The sequence below is a fragment of the Neopsephotus bourkii genome, unplaced genomic scaffold, assembly GCF_033783945.1.
Source record: "Neopsephotus bourkii isolate Nb327-2 ecotype Australia unplaced genomic scaffold, CSIRO-AGI_Nbou_v1 NB_318, whole genome shotgun sequence".
In the NCBI taxonomy this organism is placed as follows: domain Eukaryota; kingdom Metazoa; phylum Chordata; class Aves; order Psittaciformes; family Psittacidae; genus Neopsephotus; species Neopsephotus bourkii.
Window position 1 is genome coordinate 5,791,653 of NW_026900826.1, and position 14,567 is coordinate 5,806,219.

A 14,567-nucleotide genomic window follows, 5' to 3' on the forward strand; every position below is an offset into this window, starting at 1 on the left:
CCCCTCTTACTTCCTGACTTGAATAGCATATAAGCAACCACAGGATGCTCTGGTTCGATTTGCCAATCCCACAGTAAACTAACTGTATTTTGACACTAGTTAAAATTCGTGAATATTTCTATCCCTTTCTTCATGCTATAATCCATCCCCTTTCTTAGTAGATTAATTTTCTGCCTCCCTTACTTCTTAAGGTCTCATCCATATTCCCATGCAGCCACCTGAGAGCGATCTAGTGTAGGAAAATATGTCTGGAAGAAAAGACAGCACAAGACTCTTGATAGATATGGAGAGCTGAGAATTGCCTAACCTTATCACAAGACAATTATCAATCACAGCATGGTATTTCACAAAATGGAGTATAATCGTTGAAGAAAGTAGTATTAAGTTAAGTTAAACACTGTTAAATATTCCCAGCAGAACATGAGTGGCTCCATTTCCTGGTTGTTTATTCTACAGCAGGCAGTCTGAAGCCAAAGCTTCTCTGCTCTTTTGTCAATGTTGTTGGTCAATCTTCTGCTGCTATTACTAATACCAGAAAATACTATTTTATAATAGCAATTTATTTCAATAAATATCACCTACTAAGTGAAAAAGGAACTCTCAATTTGCATCTCTTTCTGGAGAAATGGACCTTTCCAATCCTATTGGATTTAGAACTGACATTCATTATGAGTTAAGGCTGTGGTAGCCAGGTGAAGGGCAAGTCCAAGTTACACACCTGTCTCTAAAAGCCAGCTTCTTGCTAGCGCTTGCAGAACACCATCACACAAAGAAGGTGCCAATATCTCACCTAAATCTATATATATGTATTGCTTCAATGTTTCAGAAGAACTCCAAGTAAATTAATTGACTCAACATACAGCTCAGGAAAAAAAACCCTAAACCCAACCCCAACATCATTAGGTCTATTTGCCTTAATACTGTTTTCTGTTCCTAATTACACAGCAGTCACAGATTTCCACTTCAAGCATGTTCATCCCTTCTGCTCTCCCAGGTGGTTTGCCTGATTGCTGACTCTACAAATCTGAAAGAGGAAAGCAGGTCTTTCTTTCTGACTCCAACTTCTCATCTAGTTACTGAAGGCTACTGACTGTGAGTACCTTTTTATGCAGGATTAAAAATAGCTTTGTAGTGTGTCAAGAGGTAGAGGTGCTCTTGACTATCACATAAGAGGCTTGAGACATTAGGTAAAGGATGAATCTACCTTCCACTTATGTACTTTATAATATCCTTTCAAGTCCTGATATCTTCCCCATAGTTTGGAAAAGGGTGTATAAAACTATGAACATACCTAATTGGTATTCAAAAGAGCAGTAAGAACTATGAAGAGTAAAAGCATGACCTCCTTTCCTATCCTCAAGCAAACTAGAGGCTCAGCAAGGCTTTCAATGAGATTTGTAAGTAAAGCCCAAGACCCACAGCAAGTATTATCCAGTCAGTGGCCCTTTCTTCTGATTTGGCAAGAGTCTGACTTCACAATACTGTTAGGATGTCCTCTGTCAATCCTTATCACATGAATTATAAAGCTCAGTTATTTATTGTTACTAAAAATGCAAGAACATTTCCATAAGTATGGATTGTCATTCTCAGCTCTTGAAATAAACTCCAAATTGGGCATCTGCACTTTCAATTGCAGCCTCTTTAGTAATTTAAATTGTTAGGATGTGTTAACTGCTGGTAAGGCATGTCAGTAGTGCTAATTATTCTGCCTTTGTCCCTAAGTGTATTGATACAAGCTTGTGTCAATAATTCATGCATGGTTTCTAGACAAGTACTGTTCTGATAGATAGCAGTGCAAGAATCCAGTTATCCTCTCTCTCCCACTTAAAATACATTTCATTTTGTATTGATTTAGCTAAAACTCCATTTAGCTAAAAATTCCATGAAAAACTGGTTGATTGGTTGATTGGGGTCTGCCCCTCCCCCCTCCAAGTATATAGTAGGTATTATATGTACTAAATAAAGGTTTAACTCTAGTTTTGTTAATTGCAGAGTGTTAAATATTAAAAGTACTAACTCTTGTCACTGAGACAAGATTATCTAAGTTTCGAGAGAAGTAGTAACTTTTACAGCCTCTGCAGCCACACCATTGTATTACTACACCACTTAAATGCAGAGTTAAAAGATCCCTTGATTAGACTCATTTTGAACTCAGACAATACTAACAACACAGTAATAGGGAAAAGCCCGCTTGCCTCCATAGGTTTTTAAGGGTTTGGTTTTGGAGTAATACCTGGACAGTTTGATAGCCTGCTTTGAGCATATGCAAAACCAGGCATTTTTTTTACAACAAAATAAAATCAATAAACTAGGTTCAAAACATTACTGGACATACTACAACATATGTATTTACTCTGAACAAAACATACTTGCTTTTGCTTCTGAAGGTTCTGTGGAACTGCTATTGACATGTGAGAGGAGTGTAACAGCTTTCACTAACTTGGCAGGCAGCCGCTCTTTTAGCTGACTCAATGTGACTATGCCTTTGGAATGCTACAGGCCCAACTCGAGCGTCTGGCTGCAATCTGTTCAAGGTTTGCACAGCACACAGTCCAGACTTTGAGCACCACAAAGACAGGTTCTGCTCCCATCTTTAACTTAGATCTAATACAGCTTTGTTGCAGCTTTCCTTATAAAGATGTATGATAAATAAACAACAGGTCTTAAAAATGGTACAGTGAGCAGACACATCTTACAGATGTTCCCCTAATCTTGAAATGGCTGTGAAGCCTTCTGCAAAAATGAAATCTGCTGTTTTGAAGTACTGGATAATGTCAGTGACAAGATTTCTGGCTATGCTAATAGGAACATTTTATAAACATATACTAAAAAAACCTCCGCAGTAGCTATCAATACACTCCACTATGGATTTATAGTTATTTACTGCAATATTTAAAGCACATTTCTTGCCATGGATGACATTCAGCTACCAGCTCTGATAAACCACAATAACAAATGCAGAGGTATCCAGAGGCTTTGTTCACTCATCTTTAAAAGGATGAAATAATATAGGCAAGAATACACTGGTCTTACGGGCAGTTTCTTTCTGGTTTTGCTCACCTAACTGGGTTTATCTGCTCTGTGTAGACACCATCCAGTCAACAGAAGCAAGGTGAAATCCAACTAGGAAAAATTAGTAGCTCACCGGTGAGATAACACCCCTTTAGGAAGCAGAGGACATGTACAAGATGAACTTCTGTAAGTAAATTATTTCTGGGATACAAGCTTGAGCCATAACTTAACAGACTGTGCTTGTACACGGTGAACATATGTATCACAAAATAAGTTTTGGGGATGCACCAGGTTGGTGAGACCCAGTGTAAGTGAAACATTTTAACAACTAGTTAGAAAATGTTTGTGTGGCTGGCTAGAAACATCTATTGTTATAGCACACTTACTAGGGCTGGGATTGGGAAAAAAAAAATAATCAAGCTTCAGCTTGCTTTGTTTGCAACATTCAATTAACACAGCTTAAGAAATCCACACTCCATCAACCAACTTATTTCCCCCATCCTACACAGATTTTTGTGTCAACTGAAAGACATTTTCAAGGTACTGACCTTAGAGAAACAGAAAGAATTCTCTCCACCTCCATCCTTCGTTTTAAGACTTCCTTCACTTGGCCTTTCTCTGGACCCTGCTTTATCTTTTCACGTCCAATCAGGTATATGCATTTTGGAGTGAGGACAAGATCTCGCTTCACGCTCTGGAACACAGAATTGTTTGAAAATAGCATTGGGAGATCAATGCACTAAAGTGATGCTGTTTCAAAGATACACAATGTACTGTGATTTGGGCAATACTGGTAGTATTTGGTTCAAGTGGAAAAAAATTAGTAATACTGATGGGATTAATCACACAAACTCAGAGTCAGATTGCACAGGACAGTAGCTTTGTTCCCCATTTCCTAACTAATGTAGCTTTCTGTCCAGCAAGTCCCATAAAGCCTTCATCCTGGGACAACAGGTTTAACAATGGCAATGTTCCAATCACAAGGGTGTAGCTGCTTCCATGTATTCCACTGGATTCCAGTTTTTCAAGCTGGAGTCCTAGATGGTATGACACTATCATGATGGAGTTTCCATTAAAGGATGGTAGTACTATTTGCAACTCCCTTATGAACTAATCATTAATGGATGCTGCTCTTAAACCTACCTTAAACCGTCTGTCATATTTTGTCACAGTGTCTGCAAAATCAATCTTCTCTCGTTTGCCTACAAACTGGCGGAGCTCTGGATGGTCCTCCATGCCTATGTAATCTCCCACAAAATTCCTGTTAATGCTGTTCCGTCTTCTCTCTTTCTTGTTCAGCAATAGATCTGATGCTTAAATACCAAAAATAAACATTGATTAATAGTATTTACTGAATTCTCTAAACTCATGATCTCAAAGAACCAACTGTTTCAAGCAGAACTTTTTGGGAAGAAGTCGTAACCAAGTTGTTTATAATATGGAAAAAAACAATTACACACTATTACCAATCTTCTACATAATGATACATGTAATTATTAAATCCATTCCTAATGAAATATACCATTAGCAAGCTCATCTATTCTGGTGAATCAGGAGCACTTCAGCAACTAAAGAATTTTTCACTGCTGGAAACTAAAACTAGCTCTCCTGAACCCAGAATGTTGTTCATTCATGTAATCCAGGTCATGTATGCAATTAAGCATTACAGTCCTCCGAATAATCTGTATCATCTACAGACCATCTAAATCCTGGATAACTGTAGGAAGCTTTTCCTTTTTCACTTCCCCCAGAGCATCTCTGATCAATGTCCTACTCACTCTGGCTTGGTTTTCAGAGCAAAACACTGGCTAGTCCAAGAAATTCATGCATGCAGAGCAGCCAACCTCTTTAGTGGTACCTTAGGGGTCCAACACTATGCAGTCATTCCTAGACAGTCATCTGCAATGTCATGGCTTGCTCTATAGAGAGGGAGATATTTCCTTAATCTCTCGTGACACTTTCTCCTAGAATCACGTGTGAAGTATCTGTCATCACAAGTTACAACCTACCTTCTTCTCTCATCTGTACGTATTTTTTCCTGGCCACATATTTCCTCCATGCCTTCTGGATGGCTCTGGCATACCCATCATACTTTCTCTCTCTCATCTCTTCTAACAAAAACAGCTGTACAAAGAGACAGTAGGGTGGGTCAAACATTTCATATAAAAAGGCCAAGGAAAAGCTGTATTTTACTTTCAAAAACCTTCCCACGCATTTCACTCTAGATCCAAGCTGGTGCCTCTACCACAGCTATGGGTTCTGAGATCAGAACATTAAGGTAACCTTTTCTGGACAAAATCTGATGCTTGAGTGGTTCTAGTTTTTACCAGTCTATCCATTAATCTTGATATCTAATGATGAAAGAATAAGAAGCCCTGAAATATTCTATGGTACAATTCACGGTTCTCCTCTGGGCCTCCATCTTCTCATTCTCCAAAATTCATATTTCCCTTGTTAGAGCATTACCATGTCTATGGGAATCTGTGTGATCCGTAACACAACACAGTGTTCACATGCAACTTTCTTCCCTGTCAGAATTTCCTACTTTCATGTCCATTGGTTCCATTCTTTTTCAACAAAGAAGTTTATCAGCTGGCTTCATGATTTACAGCTGTGATACTAAAATTCACTGTGACAGAATAAGATTTTTAGGCGTAAATTATTGTCAGATTAAGAAAAAAAATGCTGATTTATCAAAACAAAAATGGAATGTGCATCCCCTGTTTTGAGAATTTCCCAGGTCAACTAAAATACCTGTAAATTGAATCCATTAGCAACTTCTATAGCCTTTTACTTTTAGTTAAGTGTTTTCTTGCTTCATCAGCATAAGCATTTGGCTAACAATTACAGTACTAAATCAGACCACTGAAATGACTGTTGCTAATTATTTCCCTCGTGTTCACCATTTGCAAGGACTTCTCTTCTGGCTTTCAAGAGATAAGAATCAGTAAGAGCAGGTATATCAAGAAGCAAACCTCACCTTTAGGGTCCTTTTTTTAATTTGCTGCCCTAAACCATGCAAATCTAGAAAAATACTCTTGTTCATACTGAAGAGGAAACTTGATCTAGTGCAAACCATTTCCGCAGAACCTCACTTGCTCTTGGAACAGTTATTTATTCAGGCCTTTAATGGAAATGTAAACAAAGAAGCCTCCTTTCTGCCACCCATAAAATCTTATTTCACAGCTGGCAACTCTCCATCTACAGCAAGTTTACTAAAAAAGAAATCTCTTCCCAAACACACAAGCTCTAGATGGGGTTTCAGCACAGGCCTGAGTGCTCCTGATAAAAAAAGCCTCCTCAGCTTCAGCAATGGCATGATCAAGCCCTTGCACAATTCAGCTTACAGTAACAATAGCGATGTAATCTCTTATGAGCACTTACCATTTACTTCTCTAACAAGACTGCTAATTACAAAATCTCTAGTTAAAATAGTCTTATCACCTGCACCTGAAGGTAATTAAGAAAGTTCAATGAAAACACTTAAAATGTTTTCTTAAGTTATAAAAATACTGTGTGAACCCTTTCCTAAAATGTATTATAGATCCTCCCCTCACACTTCCAAGCAAAACAAGTCTTCTTCATCTGATTAACCAAAACAGGTGAAACAGCACCAGGTGCTGTTTTAGATGGTCATTTACCATCTAAAAGATTATTTTTCTCCAAAGGAACATAACCCTAAGCCAATACTTCAACAATGTGACAGAAAACTTTGATACAAGAACATATAAATAAAGCTGTAGAATAATTCAGCTCATAGAAACTTTTTTCAATTTAAAATGAAAAAGGCCCAGAACGAGTCCAGAGGAGGGCCACAAGGATGATCAGGGACTGGAGCACCTCCCATATGAAGATAGGCTGAGAAAGTTGGGACTGTTCAGCCTGGAGAAGGCTGGAAACCTCATAGCAGCCTTCCAGTATCTAAAGGGGGCATATAGGGATGCTGGGGAGGGACCGCAGTGATAGGACAAGGGGTAATGGGTTAAAACTTAAACAGGGGAAGTTTAGATTGGATATAAGGAGGAAATTCTTTCCTGTTAGGGTGGTGAGGCACTGCAATAGGTTGCCCAGGGAGGCTGTGAATGCTCCATCCCTGGCAGTGTTTAAGACCAGGCTGGACGAGGCCTTGGGTGATATGGTTTAGAGTGAGGTGTCCCTGCCCATGGCAGGGGGGTTGGAACTTGATGATCTTAAGGTCCTTTCCAACCCTAACTATTCTATGATTCTATGAAAACAATAATGCCACCCAAAAATGTTTTATTATTTCCAGTCAAGCTCATGTTGTCTCAATCTGCAGGACAGCCCTTCAGTAGAACTCACAGATACACCATTAAAAGGCATACACATGCAACCAGGACTTAGTATTACAAAAAAGCATTAGAATGGGAATGTGCATCCTCTAGAAAAGAATTTCTTTCTCTTGGAAACAATCTAGTAGCATATGATATTGGGGAACAGAAGAGGAACGTTTTGGTTATTTCAGAGTGAAGGGGAACCTGATCCATCAATCCTAGGTGAGCTCTTGCCACTTGGCTGTTCAACAAAAGACAAGACATCAGCAAATAAGTTAATTTCTTTCTTTGAGAAAAAAAAAACCAACAAACCAAACCAACACCATAAAGTAGCAAAACGCTGACAAAACAGCCATCACGCTGAGTTGTTTTTTTTTTAGTTTCTCTTCTTAATTGTTCATCTCCTAAACTGAGATTGTATTTGGTTTGTAATTAAGCACAATGAACAGCATGGATGCAAATAATTTCACAGTGAAAACAAGAAGATCTGGTTTGCTACAGTGTAAAATACTGAAAACCAGAATGGAACAAGTTACTTAAATTAATAATACTGGATCCTTATAATTACAAGCATCTGAGTTGTCTGTATTAATTCAAACAGATACTTGACCACAATGTGTACCTGTCACCACCCTATAATAAACTTGAGGTCATCAGTAAAGGACTAGAAGTCACAAGAAGAGATACACAGACACAAGAAGAGATACACAGACATCCACCAATGTCCAAGGTTATCATGCTGACTTTGCTAGAGAGAACACCACAATAATCTTAGGAAATTAATCACGGCCAGTGATACAGAGAAAAGCAGATGAAGCTCATAATTTCTCATAATGGCTAGCTAAGGTGTTGCGTGCAATGACTAAGTAGGATTGATCCTATACTAGAGTTTCCTGCTCTGCCAACATGCACCTAGGTATTCTAATAACCTACCTCTTGAACACTACATGCTTTACCATGTAAACCTGTCTGTCGGACAGCCTTCTGTCTTCACATTTTACCTTTCTAGGTAAAGTCCCATTATTCCTAAACAGAGATAATACTATTTCACCCTATTCATGGTAGAAATGACAATTTCTGTTACGCTTTGGAGAAGCTTTATCATTTTCCCTTTAACAGATATGTTACCGTGTGATTATGGCAGTAGAAGCATTCTGGTTTTATTTTGATATGTAACTTCACGTAAAGCACCAAGAAACCACCTAATGTTCAAATGCAAGGTATGCTATGTAAACTAAGCCTGACTGCTTCTGATAAATAAGGAATACATGATGGTGACTAGGGCACAGTTTCTCCTTGACAACTTTTCTGAACAGTGACGCAAGAAAACTTTTCTTGAGCAGATTTTGTGCAGGATAGCAGTCACATGATAAAAACAGCCTTATGATGCCTCTGAAGTTCTTTGAATGGGATTCCAAATTGCTGTCATCCTGGAGCACTGATGCAATGATGCATAACACATCCTTACTTAACCGGTGGCTATTCTGTTTTCATCAGTAGTTCTTGTATGGAGGACTTATTTTCTTGAGCTAACTATCATGCATATTCTTCCATGCTGTGACATTCCTTCATATGACAGATTCTCTGACAGAAAGTTACCATGTGCAACCTGTGACACCAAAGCATCTTCCTATCCCATCTCCTCCTCTTGATGCATTTAAAGCTCTTCACATTCATTTAAAAACCATGCAGGGTCCTTCTGAACTGCACCAATTATGAAAGCGCCTAGAACAACCTTGAGGCACCCGTGAGAGACTGGCTCAGCCTTCCTTACATTCTTAAGGTTCTCCCACCTTAGCAGATATCATGTCAGCTTTGGAGTGTGGAGGCCTTTTATTTCAGCAAAAAAGTTTGATATTTTAAAGATTCAGGTTCTGCCACACTTACGGACTCCGGAGCTTTGATGAAGACTTTGGATTTCCCAAGCTGGTATTGGTCAGGATCCATGTTGACTGACTGAAGCAGGTGGAGAACTCCTTGTTTCTCATCTCCTTTCCAGGAAGGCCAAGTTGCCTTGGTCAGAATGGCATACCTTAACCACCAAGGAGAAGAGATTAAAACCTGATTTCAAACAGCCACAGAATACCCCTGACTTTGTCAGTATTGCCCTGGGCGTAGGGTTGACAATTTTGCCAGGGCTTACAGAAGCCTGCAGTGTGGGAAGATGCACAGTATCAAGATGTTACTTGTTCAGAAAGACCAAACAAGTGCAACAAGAAGACAACAGTGCCCAGAAGTCTCACATTTCCAGATGCCAAGTTACTATTTGGTGACTGCAACAGTTGATTACAGAAAGTTCTGCTGTGACCTCCTTAAGTCCATAGCAAGGGTATATATTACCAATGACTTCTTATGATCCAGACTTAAATACCTACATCACTGCTATTCTGGATTCATTCCCAAGCATGTGGCAGATTTCCCACTCAAGCCTTGTCTGTCTTACTCTTACAAAGTCCTTTTTTGTTTCTAAACAAGTTTCCAGCTCATGCTCCTACCCACTTGTTCAACAGCTGGTCTGTATTTAGCAGAGACACTCCTGGCTTTATCCCTGAAAACCTTTGGCTTGGCCTCTGGTGCAAGAGGAAAGATACAGTGATGATGGTGCTACCTAGAGGGAACACTGGTAACTGACAAACCAAAAGGTATAAAAAGGTAAAAATGAGGAGGCAGGGAAGTGCTATGATAATGTCTTTGACAGTCAGTCTTCTGTCTCATGGCATTTTCTTTCCGCCTTGAAACTGAGGTGGCTGCCAGGTTGCAGCCCCTTTTGAACTCTCCACTTTTTCAGTCTGAACTCGGGCTTTTGGAACTGCCAGGCTGGAATTGCAAAGCTGCCTTGTTCCACTGCCTGGCAAGGAGCACTGATGGGCTTTAGCTGCTTCAGTTGTCTACAGATAATTAACATCTCTAGCAGCAGCTATTTAGATTCCTTTGACAATGAGACCGGAGAACAGCTAAATATGTTGTAACAAATTTCTCCCCCATATCTTTTATGTTCTTTGACATATTTTTTTTATGTCTTAAGCATACTTGAGTTATGTAAATTGAATCATGCTTATTAGTAAAACTATTCAACTAATGAAAAAAGTTATAAAGTATGGAGTTCAGTTTATTGTATTTCAAAGTTCTTGTTTCTTAGGAACATGTAGGCAGCTCCTAATATAATATACTCAAAAAAAATCACAAAAGGAATTGTTAGAAAATTCATTAAGGGAATGTTCATTACTCATTCTTGTCATATCTAAAATGTTATCTAGCCAGAAAGCATAAAGTGTCATGCAGCTTAAATAAATACCATGCAACAAAATATACCAAACAATTAAAAAGGAATGTATCACAAAACCCAAACATCTCTGAATAACAACCATATGAAAAGAGAAAGCTAACTTATGAATAATTCAGTAGGATTCAAAAGGTTCTACTGATGTCATCGTGTTCAAATCTGGTTTTAATTAAGAAATGCTCAGGTACTATGCAGGGTGGTGCAACAAAGTAGCTCTTATACCATCTCAAATATAGAAGTATATTACAGATCTATGGTAACAGACAATGTGTGCACTTACACACTTATTATTATCAAGTATTATGGGATAAATAGATGCAGCCCAGTAAGGAGTTGTAAGTTAAAGTAACTCCCAGCTTACTTAACAGCTTTTTTTGCAGGTTCACCATGTACTGCCAATAGCTTAGTTGTATAGGTGGTTCTAATGAAGTCTGAATTTAAAGAAGCTGATGTTGTTAAAGGCATTTGAAACTGAACACAGAAGTTTGAGCACAACACAATCTGACATTACCTTTCAGCATGTTACGAATTCATTCCTACATCTTCTGGCCCATGAAGGGGGGCACAGGGAAAAATATGATTTAAGACCTTTTAATATAGGAAAGCTATTGAATATATAAGAGTAGATTTGAAAGTCTCATTTTTCATAAACTCTAACTTCATACATTCACTGGTGTAACAAGACTATAGGGCAGAAGAAAAAAAATGTTCTATAGCATGCACCAGTTAAGCATTTCACAATTTTGTAATGTGACAATTCTACCCTTGTTCACTGCTGCTCAGAAATAGCATTTTTACTCTAATGTACTTGTGCATGCTTCCCGTTAAACTGGTCATGCCACTATCCGTGTCTAGGTTTTTTCAAGCTTGTGCAATTTGCTCTTTCAGCACCACTATTAAATGTGTTATTAAAATGCTTCTGAAAAATTTAAATCATAACTGCCCCCCAAAATTATCCATGGTAAATTCACAGGGAGCAGTTATGTCTTATTGTCCAAATATGGGAGTATGGAGTTCAGCTTTCAGATTGGTTATGCTTTGAAACACATAGGCCTTTTCAGTGACTGGGGCTTTTTGCATGCAAATGTAAATTTTGTACATAAAAGTCTATTCAGCCCAGAAACCTCCACTTCTATGGAGCTGCCAAGGAACGCCCAATGAAAACAAGTGTACAAGCATGCATTTCCTGTCCATCCCATGCCTCAGCCCACTTTTACTCACACTGACTTAGGGTGTCAGAATAGAGCTTGTTCTGGATGCTAGGGAACTGTGAAGGGAAAAGGTTGCAGGAAGAGTTTTATTCATAAAAATATTAAATTTGACAAGATAATTTGAAAGAGATGGATGAATTAGATAAAGAATGGTTTTATTTGCCTGTGGACCTCTGTGAATGAAGTGAAGTGCATAAATCTACTTACCATTCAAAAGTACCATACAGCTTTCTTTCGTACAGACCTCTTGGGTGGATTTCTAGACCTGCACAGCCCTCATAATCAGTGTTCAACTGTGGAGGCTACATTTAGCACAAGTTATTCTGTCTCAGCAACAGTATGTGTGAAACAATGAAGCCTGAAGCACATTCACGTTGATATGTCTGAGCTTGAAGATCATGAAGAAAAGGGATCTAAGCTGTCCTCCTCATGATATAAATAACTACACTGTAATACTGCTAAATGAGTATTATCTTACCTCTGCAAAAACTTCTTGAAAACACGCCTGTAAGCATAGCCAGCTCTTCTTACTCGAATATTTTCTTTCAGACCCAAGTATTCCACTTGATGTTTTACCCTGTGGACAAAAACAGTACAAGATTTACAATCCATTTCCTTTCACCATATTTGTGGATTGAGGTATTCTTAAAGTTTGTAGCATGTTTAAACATGTACTGACTTCTAAAATGCAGGCACAGGTATGTGAATCTGGTTTTGCACATTACCATGCACAGTGCATGGTTAAGAAAAATATTCAAGGCAGGTAGACTATATTACCAAAATAAATGTAGCAAGTTCACCTTAGTATTTTTTCCTAGCTTAACTTCCCGTCTCCTAATTTATGTATAAATTTCTTAACTAATACTATTACCCATAAAAGGCCAAGTAACTATTACCTATACAATTACATACCTGGCATTCAAGGGCATGATAATTTGTTTTATATTCTTTTATTGTAGGATTCACCCATGTTTTACATAGCTCAAACATCAACAGTAGCTCTTTTTTGGTAGTTCTGGAGAAAGGATCAAATCTGATGGCTGGAGAAAGCCCCAGGTGATACTTGTGGCACTTTGAGAAAGAATGGTAATCCACTCAGTAGTTCAGAACTGATAACGATGCTAATCTTGATGACTGATAACATACAAAGACTTTCCTGAACAAAGAACATCCATCCTGCTTCTCTGGGCAATGAGTCAGAAGTAGTAACAAGGAACATCAGGCCCCAACCCTTGGATCACTACCCAGAAGAAAATCGGCAGTGGTTAGGTAAAAGGTAATTTGGCAGGGGGCAGCACAACCAGTGACTTGAGAGAAGGGAGACCGAGAATGGTGCCTGATCAGCATGAGAGGCCAGAGGCACTTTTAACCAATACACAGTAGAATACTAAGTAATGAACAAATTACATAACTCCCAACCAATGGACACCGATTTGTTTGTCAATATGCATAAACAGCTTAAAGTTACAATCATCCATGTGCTTAATTTGTGGGGACTTCCACCGAGCACCCTGCACAGAATAAACAGTGTATCCTTTCTAAACAAGACCCTGTATCTTTGTTTAGGAAGCCCCAAAACAGCAACACAGATGTCAAACTTTCATGACACAAAGAATGGGAGAGAAGACAGCGAGGCCAGTACAGTCATGAAAAGCCAGCATTCCTCCTAATTTTACCATGTTGCAAAGGTAGGATTTGAAGAGGCACAGGACTGGCCGAAGCATGTTTGGTAAACTTGATCATGGCATACTGAAATTACAAACAAAACCAGAGCTGGTACCTGTCCCATAGAAAATGTTAACAGCTATGGAGAAAGAGTGGCACATGTGAACTGAAACATTATCCCAAGGCCATTACAGTTCCCTTATGTAAGACAGATACATTTTGGTTCTAAATGGGAAACAAGTATGTTGCCATGAATCTCAAAGCAAAAAAGCAGCAAAAAAGCTACCTTTTGGTAGCTATTCCTCTTTCTAGAGCTGCAGTACATTATTTTATGTTGCTTCTTACAAAACCTGCTAGTTACAATTAGCCATTTAATGCTTGGAAATTTGAAGAATTTCAGTTAGCGTCCTTCATGTATGACTCTTGCTGTTTATATTTCTTTAATTTCCTCATCTAAGTCAGGATGGAAGAGGCAGTGTCTGTTTTTAACACAGAAATGTGGTGTTCAGGGGCTCCTGTTGCTGTTAGTTTATAGGGCAACTTACAGAAGCTTTAGCTTTCAGTCAGAAATGTAAGAGTTGTTAAGATTTTAGTCCTGCAAGTTTAACAGACAGTATGCTAAAGAGCACTTCTTTATACATAATCAAAACAAGTGAGCCTGTAAGGAGCTGTTTAATTTTTCTGCTTGCTTTTTCTCTGATTTTACAAAGATTTTTTGAAAAACAGAATCATAGAAAAGGTTTTGGGTTGAAAGGAACCTTAAAGATCATCTAGTTCCACCCTGCTTGGAAGGGGCAGGGACACCTGACAAACTATTGATTCAATGCTATTCCCATGCTCTTTTGAGATATTAAATTTCAGTATAAAGTGCATTCCCCACTGATATATTTTCTGGTTGAGACATTCTTTTCACATGATTCATAGTATAAAGGAAAAAAAATTGAAAACCCATGCTACAAATGACAGAAGCTGTTCAGTTAATACTTTTTAAAGAACACTTTGAGAGGAATTTTACTAAATCATAAGTGATACTGCTCTTTTAGCTTATAATAAAGAATACTCCATGTTTTAATCTTGCTGTGTTCAAGGAATAAAGTACTTTGT

At 38.4% G+C, this 14,567-nt stretch overlaps 2 protein-coding genes across 6 annotated transcripts in view; one reads left to right on the forward strand and one right to left on the reverse strand.

Annotated features, from left to right (window-relative positions):
- The window catches only part of LIPC (lipase C, hepatic type), a 241,920-nt gene extending 239,907 nt beyond the window's left edge, over positions 1-2,013 (forward strand). Inside the window, exon 10 of the transcript XR_009724598.1 lies at positions 2,004-2,013. The gene's annotated coding sequence lies outside the window, so the exon portion shown is untranslated. The remainder of the gene's footprint in view (positions 1-2,003) is intronic.
- MYO1E (myosin IE) overlaps positions 1-14,567 on the reverse strand; it is a 114,609-nt gene that overhangs the window by 10,052 nt on the left and 89,990 nt on the right. For all 5 annotated transcript variants that reach the window (XM_061347520.1, XM_061347522.1, XM_061347523.1 and 2 more), the window contains 5 exons: positions 12,277-12,375; positions 9,192-9,336; positions 5,022-5,136; positions 4,156-4,325; positions 3,561-3,706 (listed from right to left, as the gene is read on the reverse strand). In XM_061347520.1, coding sequence (XP_061203504.1) covers positions 3,561-3,706; positions 4,156-4,325; positions 5,022-5,136; positions 9,192-9,336; positions 12,277-12,375 — 675 coding nt within the window. The remainder of the gene's footprint in view (positions 1-3,560; positions 3,707-4,155; positions 4,326-5,021; positions 5,137-9,191; positions 9,337-12,276; positions 12,376-14,567) is intronic.